Genomic DNA, 12,127 nt, shown 5'->3' on the forward strand with positions numbered 1-12,127 from the left:
GTAACTTCTTGACCATGCTTTGGTATATATGAGAGGATATTTTTGATGCCAGGAGAAGTCCATTTTGTTCTCCCTAAAAAATAAATAGGTTTTAAAGAACTATTTTGATGTGAAATCAGCTTTTTAAACTTTTCCACATGGGACTCCTTTTGACCTGAGAAATTTTTACATGAGCCCAGATATATAGGCATATACAATAGGTAGAAAATTGCTAAATAAGATGATTTTTGTTTTTTAGAAATGCAGCTGAAACATCTTCTGCAGAGTCCACTATAAACATTGCACAACAGATTTGTATAAATGTCGAAGGACTTCATCCCACAACTTGCCTTTCATTTCATGACACCCTGTCTTACAATTAAATGGATAATTTGCTTACCCCATCATATATTTTTTCTGCTCCCATTTCTGTATTAATTGCTATGCCATCACATGAGAACGTATTGTCTCCTCCCACTCTTCCCCCCGCCCCCCGGTGTGGGTGTTTATTTCACGAGATCACAAAACGGGATTTCAGAAGTTTTGGAGTATGTAAATAAAGTTTGGCAGTACTAATGAGCTTCAGTAAAATTGGTTTTAAAGGGTCCCTGAAAACATGGTGCTACAGATTTTATTTATCAATTCTTCTTTTTATTATAATAGTTACACATCAGGGGGAAAGATATGGGTGGAATAAGTAAATGCTTTTCATAGAAATACAGTAATAGCATACAAACTGAAATGAAAAATGCCCCCAAAATGCCATCAAACCACAAATTTGAATACATAAAACATTGAATGGAAACCTTTTCTGCAGTAAAGAAAATTAAAGTACAATTAATTAGCATAACTTCAATATTGCATGGTTTCGGAAACTGAAATTATATTTAAAAAATTACTGAACCTTCAGTTTTGTATCCAAATGATAATGGCAGCAAAACTAGCATCAAGGGGCATGTAAGGACCACCCACACAAAAACATCACCAAAATGATTGAACAAATAGGACTATTGCCATCCCAATTGATATTTGCCACTTTAACCCACTTCTATGCACAGAGAGGCCAATGAAGCCATTTACTACCCATCTTATGAATCCTTCCATTTCTGAACAATTCAAACATAAGGACAAACTTGGAACCTACAGAACAATTTTTTGTTGTCTGGCGGGTTCCATGGGAGCTCATGTTTAAATGTATAGAAACTCTGCGAACAAAGCACGTGATAAAGTCCTAAAACAGTTACTGGGTGACATTCAGAAATCTTTTACTGTTGCCAAAGTTTTCGGGACCCTAACACAGTGTTAGGACCCATGGTTTAAGAATTTCTGGCTAACATAGCCAAGAGTGAGGCATGCTGGAAAACTGTAGTCCAACAATATCTTAAGGGCTGTACCATTCTCACCCAGCTTTAAGCCCTGTGTACTGCTTTATTTGCTTTAGGTTTTAGTTGGGTTCAATTATGTGCTGCCCTGCTTCTACCTCCTGCTGTTTACTTTATCTTGTGTTATACTATTATCTCATGCTATTTCATTATTGTTCTATTGTGATTTGCTACCTCAAGGGTGTGTTTATTGTGTGTTTAAAATGTGTTTTAATGAACTCATTGGATGGCCCAGGAGTCCTTTCTTCCTTTTAAACTGGTGAACCTTTTACTTTGTGTTCTATTATCTTGCGCTGTTTCATTATTGTTTTATTATGATTTGCTATCTCAAGGGCATTTGCAATGTACAGTTTGAATGTACTTTAATCAACTAATTTGAAGGTGGAGGAAAAGTGTCCTTATTTGTAATTGGTAAACTACTCTACTTCACATGATGTTTTGACCATGATGCTGAGAGGTACTCTTGTACCAAAACACAATCATATTTTAGTGTTTTGTATGTAAATAGCTGTATGGAAAAGCTATATTGACTAACTTAAGTGTTTATTTCTATTCCCAAAAAGTAATTTCTGTACCTCAGCTTTTCACATTTCAGTAATCTAGGGTTTGGGTTTATTCTTTCCCCTTTGCAATTTCTGACTTCAGAGTAAATATTTTCGCAAATGATTTTCCTTCCCTCCCTGATACCTCGCCCTTGCAAAATAATAGCTGTCTCTTCCTTTTAAGATTACTCTAAACTTCAATTTGTGGAATATTTTTCTACAAATGGGATTGCATTCAAAGAAGGCTACAATTTACAAACCAAAAACAGCAGAGCACAAACTATCAACATGAACCCTCTCACACACCATCTTAATACCCATTCCAAGCAACACATGATGCATTATAAAATGGCTAGCTTCTGTGAAAAGGAACAAGCAAGCATAGACTTGACCCCAGAAATGGAAATATTCACAAGCAAGTGGAGGAATATTTCCACTCCACATAAAGCTGAGCTTAAAGTGTCTGTCATTAAAGAAAGGAACTTCAAAGTGTGACTGAAGCATGAGTCTCCTTATTTGTTCATTTATTAAAATATTTCTATCATTTCTTTATTAGAAGGGCTCAGGACAGTGTCATTTTAAAAACTAACAAATTAAAATCAAGTAGGTTTGGTTCTACACCTTTGTATAAGCTGAGATAAAAGTTTTTTTCATGCTACCAATGAGCCCCCGGTGGTGCAGTGGGTTAAAGCACTGAGCTGCTGAGCTTGTTGATCGAAAGGTCGCAGGTTCGATTCCGGGGAGCGGCATGAGCTTCCACTGTCAGCCCTAGTTTCTGCCAACCTAGCAGTTTGAAAACATGCAAATGTGAGTAGATCAATAGGCGGGCAGGTAACGGCGCTCCATGCAGACATGCCGACCACATGACCTTGGAGGTGTCTACGGACAACGCTGGCTCTTCGTCTTAGATATGGAGATGAGCACCACACCCCAGAGTCAGACATGACTGGACTTAATGTCAGGGGACTACCTTTACCTTTTAATGTTGATACATCAATACCAAGACATATGTGCTATAATTAAATGGCGTTTTAGTGTCAGGTTGTTATTAATGATGCAATTGCGATGTTCCCTATTTTCTGGATTATATTTTCATGATCATAGATATGTATCAGGATAACACATTAAGCATCAGATTATGTCTACAGTCATCCATGAAAATTTAGGCTATCATATGTGCACCTACATTGTAGAATTAATGCATTTTGTCATCATTTTACTTACCATGGCACAATACAATTAAATCATGGGAGTTGTAGTTCTCCAAGTTCTTTCACCTTCGCTGCCAAAATATGCTGGTACCTCACCAAGTTACATATCCCAGGATTCCATAACATTGAGTCATTGCAGTTAAAGCAGTGTTAAACTGCTTTAATTCTACAGTGTAGATGCACCCTTCAGTAGTCTTCCAGTTGCTACAGATTTCTATTGGAACCTGAAATTACTTTCATTTTGAGATCCACAAACTGAGGTTAGTTGCCAACACATAAAAAGAAAGTAATAAACTCCTTTGTGAAACTGTTTATTCTTTTAGATGCTTGATTTATTTAGCTTTTCCATCTGCAACTTAATTGACATTTACTGCAGGGACTCAATTTTTCCAAGACCGTCACTTGTATTTCAGCTATCACCATGGGGTAAGCCTGATCCATCAGTTTTATTTAACTCATTGTCACAATTCCTGGGCCCTCTATTTCTCAGTTGAGCAGATCTGCAATGCTCTATGGTCTGTGTCTTGATCTCTTTATCAGTGCTTCAAAATGCACAGCTCATTGCTAATCGTCTTAGCTGAGTGCAGTATTAATCTATTGCCTCAGAGCTTGCCACTTTCCTGGCCTTAAGAATATATATTGTTTGCAAATGCAGTGTTTATTTGGAGCTTAACATAATCTGTGAGGCTTTTTGGAGTTATATGCAAGTCATCTTCTTCTCTATCTGGGTATCTGACAGATATATTAAGGGACTATTAATTACTTTTGAAAAATTATACACCGGATTCTTATTCTTCACACTTAGCATAACCATTCAGGATGAAAATGCACCATCATTGGAGTCAGTGCAAAAAAAAAAACAAAAAAAAACAAGAATGCTTGAGATGAATCACAAGATACACCCCCTATTCACTTACTTACTTACTTACCTCACTTAGGCAATCCTTCATAGTCCGAGGATGATGGCAGCAGATATGTAGGTGGCTGTGGAGACCTATTTTAAATCTGCATGTTTTTCCATAGTGAGGGCATCAGTTTCCAGGTAGAAGGCAATCCTGGTCAGGGTTGGCTTGACATGCCTTCTTCTTGGCATGCTTCTCCCTTTCACCCTCCATTTTTGCCTCTTCAAATTCTGCAGCACTGCTGATCACAGTTGACCTCCAGTCAGAGGGCTTCCTAGTTCTTGGTGTCTATGCCATAGTTTTTAAGGTTGGCTTTAAGCCCATCTTTAAATCTCTTTTCCTGTCCACCAACATTACATTTTCCATTCTTGAGTTGGGAGTATAATAACTGCTTTGGGAGATGGAGATCAGGCATTCAAACAATGTGGCCAGTCCAGCAGAGTTGATGGCATAGGAACATTGCTTCAGTGCTGGTGGTCTTTGCATCTTCCAGCACACTGACATTTGTCTGCCTGTCTTCCCAAGAGATTTGCAGGACTTTTCAGAGGCAATGCTGATGGAATCATTCCAGGAGTTGAGTGTGATGTCTGTAGACAGTCCACATTTTGCAGGCATATAGCAGGGCTGGGGGGACAATAGATGTCCTGATACAAGATACAGCCCCCTATTACTACAGCTAGGAAATAGTTTACTAATAAGGTGCTTTGGAACTTAATTACTTAATTACTTTTACAAAACTGAGCTGCCTGTAATTTTTGCCTGTAATGTTCATGGTTGCAATTCACAACCTGTTGGAAGGGGGGTGGATTATCTGATTGTTATTCATTAGTGGGTGGGTATTTATTTATTTACTTTATTTATATACCGCCTCTCTCATCCCAAAGGCGACTCAAGGCTTCAAGGTATGCTGACTCAGTCTGATAACTGGGAGAGGGAAGGGTGGCCTGGATAGCTGTCTCATTCAACCTCATCAGATGGGCCTGTTTTCAGCAGCATATGCAGTTTTGTGACGGAGTGCACTGGCTCCCATCCTATGACGTAGAACTACTTCCAGTGGGGCTCTGTTGCAAAACTGCGGAGAAACTTGTATATATCACCACCGTGGCAACACAGGAGACTTCCCGTGTTGCATTGGGATCAATGGGGGGAACCTGGGCAGCGAATGCTTCCACCCATGGGATGAGGTAAGGGGGAAGCAGAGAAATGCAGGGCATGGGGCAACGGGTTCCCCACACCACATGCCGGGCACTGCCAGATTTGCCATAATCCATTGTGATTCTGGCGGCATTTATGATAATGTTTTTGTTGAAACTCATAATTGTTTTGTAATATATTTTGCATTTATCTCAGAATTTCCAAGGTGCAATATTTACATTGGCCTCCTGGGGGAAAGAAAGAAGATATGGTCAGCCCCCCATATTTGCTACTGTTAGGGGCACAGGACCTCTGGGAAAATGATAAACCATAAATTTAAAAATTGCTTTTTTTTTTTTACCTGAGAGAACACTTCTTTAGGAACCCCTAGGTTTTCCAGCATGACTCTTGGGCCACTTCTACACTGCCATATAATCCAGATTATCTGCTTTGAACTGGATTATATGAGTGTACACTATAATCCAGTTTAAAGCTGATCATTTGGATGCTATATGGCATTGCAGAAGTAGCCTATGGGCTGATTGTGCTAAACCCTCTCTTCCCTGATTGCCAGCAAGTAATATCCCTTTGGCAGAGTAAGGGATAGTCAAGTAGAAAAAAGAGAGTGAAAGGTACCCACATTTGCTTTTCCCACAACACCTTTTAGAAATTATTTGGTGGGGTGATAGACCTGGTAAATGCATCTACTCTCAATGTACACATTTCATTCAACAATATACTATATAAAGTTTTGAAAACTGAATAGCAAAGTTTTTCATTCCGATTTCCAAGCAAAGTATTTTGGCAGCCATCTACACTATTGCGTTAAAAAAAAGCCAAGTCATGCATCACCTGTTTAATACACACACGCATATACACAGAGCAACAATGCCACTTAAATAGCTGGAGTGTATGCCATACGTTCTGCTGTAGGTGGTGGAGTTTTAGAAATTACAGCCATCAGGCCATTTTATTCATTCCATAGTTCAAGCAAATAATTGATATTACAAGATGTGTATTGATTGTAATAGTCTCACCCTTTAATTAGCTTTCCTCTGTGCTTATATAAAGAGGTTCTGAATACTTATAGAGGAGAAAGAGACTGAATAAATATCCCGAATTGCAGTTTTTCTTATCACACTCTTGGGAATTCTCCCACAGGCTCACTACAAATCGAATGTGAGTACTGCTTTCTCCTATCAGTTTGGATTAACATGCCGCTAACTGTTTCCTTGTTAATAGAATTCCTGATGTGGTTTCATGCAGGAAATGAACCTGTTTCTGGTTTATTTATTTAAATCACAGGCCTATGGACAAAATGCATTCATTTTCTTATACTGATGCTTACTTTGCACGGTTATTTGCTGTGACATGTTAAAGTATATAGCTTGGGTAGCCAAACTGATACTTGAGGCTTATTGTGTGGACAAAGCATGAATTGAGAAAGCGATTCCTCAACCCACAGACCACCAGCAGTCCAGGGATTGCACCAGGGAGTCAGCCACATGCTTCCAGTTTGGAGCATTTTGAGGAGGCTTTGCCCAGGTACTTCAGCAGGGAATCTAGTTTTCATCCCACCCTCTTCCACCTTCAGAGTGCATCAGAGAAGTTATCAGAATGGACTAACCCCAGTTAGAATATTTAAGATCTTTGGAAAGTTGAGAGTGCTTCATTTCATGTTCCTCTCCCATACAGAAATGGAGGAATTCTCAGCATGTGCTTCCAAAAATCCTTGAAGTGTCTTCTGAGGCCCCTTCTACACTTCCATATTATCCAGTTTCTGAATCCAGTTTATTTACTTTAAACTGGATTATATGAGTCTACACTGTAATATATTCCAGTTCAAAGCAGATAATCTGGATTCAGAAATGGGATTATATGGCAGTGTAGATGCAGCCTGAAATCAGTCTCCAGTCAGGGATGGAAGATGACAGTAGAAATTCCCTTTTTGGGCTTGGAAAGGAGGAAATTAGGGACCGAGACTCTCAGGTAGGATATAAAGATTACACTGGCTAACACACACTTTGATGCCCCAAATATTAGGCCTGTTTCTGGGTATATTTGACTAACTGATTCAAAAAAGTGGCACCAGTTTTCTTCTATCATCTCCAATTATTGAATTATGGAATATATGCTATATAACTCTTCACTCTGCTCACTCATTAAAAAATCAGGATATTTTAACGTAGTGTTTAATATAGTTTAGACATGAAGGAAACATATTAAAAATTAAAAGAAAAGCATCAAAATCTACTTATTTCATACCAATAACATAAATTTATGATATAAACTTTTATAAATTCAACTATATCTGAGAAACTGGAGTGGGTGTGGTCTACCCAGTGCAATTTTCTGAATCTGAACTTCAACGAATCCCAGGAATGGGACTAAAAACCAAGGTACCAAGAAAGAAATTGTTGGACTGTGTTATACTACAACCCCCTTACCCACAGACTCAATATTTAACAGTTCAGTTTACCTGTGTTCCAAATAATATTCCTTTCCAGACGTATTTTTAGACCTCTCTATGTCATCCAGTGTGGATTTATGGTATCCTTCCAGCCCACGTTTATTCAAAATATAGGACTCACTAATATTTATGGTTTCAGATATCCATAGGAGGTCATGGAACATATCTCCAGGGGCTACAGGGGTCATACTGTATTCTGAAAATAGTTTAGCTTTAATGAGAATCTGTCAATAGCTTCAGGTTAGTCCTTTCCTCAGGCATGTGAATAACAGAAGGAGCACTGTATTTTCTTCAAAACCTTTGTAACTTGCTCAGAAGTACTTTTATCCATAACTCACACTTTTCTGGCAGAAAAGAAGACATTTCTTCATTTCTCTCTCAAAATGAGAAATATTGGGGTCATCCTGAAAGGTTAAAAAAAGTTCCACAAAACATTAAACATGCAACATTTTGCTATCTAATTGATTATAACTGCCAGAATAAAAAACACAACACTTATATTATAATGGAAGCAAGCAATCCAGAACAAAGATCAATTATAGTTGGAATGCTATATTGACCTGGTAGAATTTTGTGACTGATTTTTCTTTGGTCAGATGTATGTACATTTGCTGAATGTTATGTTTTATTTTTATTGAAAAAAATTCTAAAATGGCAGTCCTAGAAGTAGGCTATTTTACCCAAATGGCTTTCTTTTGAGTAGACATTTATACTTGCTTGGTACTAGGCCACAATCCTATACACATGTACTATAAGCCCCATTAAAGGAAATGAGATTTCTTTCAAGTAGACACAACTAGAATATGGGATTCTCAGTCTGTGGGTCCCCAGTTGTGGCCTTCAACTCCGAGCAAATCTAACAGCTGGTAAACTGGCTGGGATTTCTGGAAGTTATAGGCCAAAACACCTGGGGACCCACAGGTTGAGAACCACTAAATGTCTCCCCAAAAATGTCCATCCCCAAACTTCTGATCTCTGTATGTATGACTCTCTAATCTATACTTTTCTTGTCTTGCAGAATCCCCTTCACCTGCAGTTGAGTTTAGAACGCTCATTAAGCTTTGACGCAGATGTCACTTTTTCAATCTTGGCCTTGAACAACTGGTATAATTTTAGTTTGATGGTATGCCAGGAAGAATGGAACATCACCGATTTTCTCTTCCTCACACAGCAAAGCTCCAAATTTCATTTGGGATCCATTATAAATATCACAGGAAACCTCACATCAACTGATGACCTCTTGACCTACTTGCAAGTTCAGCTGGAGAGCATAAAGGACACGACATCCACGGTGGTGATGTTTGGCTGTGACATGGAAAGCACAAGGAGGATTTTTGAGATAACCACTCAGTTTGGGGTGATGCCTCCTGAGCTTCACTGGATTCTTGGGGATTCGCACAATGTGGAAGAACTGAGGACAGAAGGCTTGCCGTTGGGTCTTATAGCTCATGGGAAAACAACACAGTCTTTTTTTGAAGACTACGTCCAGGATGCAATGGAGTTGGTAGCTAGAGCTGTGGCTACAGCTACAATGATCCAGCCAGAACTGGCACTTATTCCAAGTACAACAAATTGTTTGAACACAGAAGAAAAAAATCTCACTTCAGGACAGTATTTATCAAAGTAAGGTTTTCTCTCCATTTCTTTTCTTATTATTAATATGAACTATTGCATATTGTAAACCTTGTAAGTATTGAATTTCCACATGATACACTTTGTATGATAAAGAACAAGTGTGGTATAGTGATTTGAAAATTGGATCAAGACTTTGAGAAGCAAGGGTTCAAATCCACAGTCTGCTATGAATGTCTACTGGGTACTCTGAGCAAGTCATCTTCTCTCAGCCTAAGGCCCAATCCACACTGCCATTTAATGCAGTTTCAACTTACATGATTTGGCAGTGTAGATGGGGCTTAAGATGAAGGCAACAGCCAACATCCTCTGAACAAATCTTGCAATGAAAACCCTAGGATAGATCACCAAAAGGTGCATAGAAACAATAATGTGGTAGTAGAAAGGATGGGTGGAATTCTACCTTAATTACATAGCTAAGTAGTGTCTCCCAATCTGACTCATCCAGTCTTGATTTACAGGCAACCACCACTGTGAACAATGAAGATTCATTCTCCCATTAATCAGGACAAGCAGATTAATGTTTTCACCTCCTCTGTGAATGATCTTCAGTGAGCATTCACCCAATATTAAACAGAAACCGAAGTCATACCAGTAGGCAGCATGCATGTCTGATGGGTTGTGATGGGCTTGAAAATTGCATATGCTAGCTAGGTGAATCTGGATATTGTAGCCCAAAAAATGTAACATTACGAAATTCAGCTCATCCATCCATTTTCTAATTCAATTTTTCCCAAACTCTGGTTTTACAGGTGTTCCGGATTTCAGTTCCCAGAATCTTTGATCGTTGGCTAAGGCACCTGGAACTTTTGGGAGAAGAAATCCTAAATACCTGGAGGACTAGAGTTCAGGAATAATAGTTCTAATTCATAGCAATGAAATTAATTGAAATATATTCCTAATAGTATTTATGTTTTGTTTGGTTTTTAAAGTTTTTAAATATTACATTTTAGCCAACTTTTAGTGTATTTGTCACCTTGGGACCCTTGATGGAAGGAAGGCAGGTAATACATTTACCACATTTTCTGGTGTATAAGACGACTGGGTGTATAAGATGATCCCCAACCTTTCCAGTTAAAATATGGAGTTTGGGATATACTCACTGTGTAAGTCTACCCCTCTTCCAACACATACCAAATAAAAATGTAAAAACATCAGATTTGATTTCAATATGGTAATTTTCCTATTACCGTACCTCCTTCTCTGCCTCTCAGATCTCACACATGTGTGCCTGCACCGCTTCACTGCAGTCCTCAGGAGCAAGATCTGAGAGGCAGAGAAGGAGGTACGGTAATAGGATACAAGGGTGGGTCAGACAATTGAAAGAGGCGTGTTTTTCTGGACACCGCCTCTTTTTCCATACCCCTGCTTTCATACAGTCACCACATACGGTGGGGATGCGGCCACAGCTGTTTTTGAGCTTCCCCCACCACATGTGGCGACCGCAGATTCTCCAGTCTGGCTCAGAAGTTTCAGAACCCACCCTATATGATGACACCTGGCTTATAAGATGATCCCTGACTTTTGAGAAGATTTTCCTGGGTTAAAAATTAGGTTTATACACCAGAAAATACAGTAATTAATAAATATAATACATAAATCATTTCTCAGCATGGTGTTATTCAGATATAGAATCATAGAGTTGGAAGAGACCTCATGGGCCATCCAGTCCAACCCCCTGCCAAGAAGCAGGAAAATTGCATTCAAAGCACCCTCGACAGATGGCAATCCAGTCTCTGTTTAAAAGCTTCCAAAGAAGGATCCTCCACCATATGTTGGACTGCAGTTCCCATCACTGCACAGCCATTGGAAATATAGGCAAAACATATGGAGAGCGCACCATGATAGAAAAAGTTAATTTACAAGATGAGTGATGCCACGGGGAAGGGATGCCCTTTACAATGGCAAAAGAAGATTTGTCTCTGTGGTTTAAACAGTGAGCTCATAACTCTAGTGCAGTTTTCTTGTTGCACAGAATGTAAGTCTCTCTTCAATACTTTCCTTTTTGCAGTGGATTATATACATTAGAGATCATGTAATGAGAGTGAATTTTGGCTGAGTGAATGCCTAATCTCTTGATCACCCTTGTTACAGGGCAAAAAGCATTAGCGTTTGAAAGGCCCATCTCGTCTGTAAATTACAGTGGTTTTAAGTGTGCTGTTTGGCTAATTAAAGCACTGTGTGATTTGACTTGCTGCCCATTCCACTTCATTCAGTCTGTATTAAACTTTTTGAGATAAAGACAGAATGACCAAGCCATCAAACTAATGAATATGGAATAATTTAATTAGCCTACTAATGAAAGCTGACTGCTTTGACTGTTTCAAAGTCTATGGGAAATAAACAGCAGAATGTATACACATGAAGGATGAGGAGCTTCTGGAACTCATCACTCTAGAGAATGAATCCACTCTAAGTCCGGTTTCTGCCTCCTGCAGAATTCTGGGATTTTTAGTTTAGTGAGGCTGTTAAACACGCCTCCATAAACTACAAACCACAGAATTCTGCAGGATGCAGCAACTGGATTTAAGATGGATTCATTCTCTAGTGCAGTGGTTCTCAACCTGGGGTCCACAGATGTTTTTGGCCTACAACTCCCAGAAATCCCAGCCAGTTTACCAGCTGTTAGAATTTCTGGGAGTTGAAGGCCAGAAACATCTGGGGACCCCAGGTTGAGAACCACTGCTCTAGTGTGATAAAGTAGTCCCTCTATGAACTTGGGGACTGCCTATATATGGTGCCCCATTCACACTCTGTATATGGTGCCCAATTCACACTCTGGTTACATCCCGTATAGACTACTGCAACACTCTCTACGTGGGGTTGCCTCTGAAGACTGTCCGGAAGCTCCAAATGAACCTAGGATAGCAGCCAG

At 39.2% G+C, this 12,127-nt stretch overlaps 1 protein-coding gene across 1 annotated transcript in view; it reads left to right on the forward strand.

Annotated features, from left to right (window-relative positions):
- The window catches only part of GRIN3A (glutamate ionotropic receptor NMDA type subunit 3A), a 205,555-nt gene that overhangs the window by 102,437 nt on the left and 90,991 nt on the right, over positions 1-12,127 (forward strand). Inside the window, exon 2 of the mRNA XM_060762543.2 lies at positions 8,639-9,243. Coding sequence (XP_060618526.2) covers positions 8,639-9,243 — 605 coding nt within the window. The remainder of the gene's footprint in view (positions 1-8,638; positions 9,244-12,127) is intronic.

This window comes from Anolis sagrei, chromosome 2 (genome assembly GCF_037176765.1).
Source record: "Anolis sagrei isolate rAnoSag1 chromosome 2, rAnoSag1.mat, whole genome shotgun sequence".
Classification (NCBI taxonomy): domain Eukaryota; kingdom Metazoa; phylum Chordata; class Lepidosauria; order Squamata; family Dactyloidae; genus Anolis; species Anolis sagrei.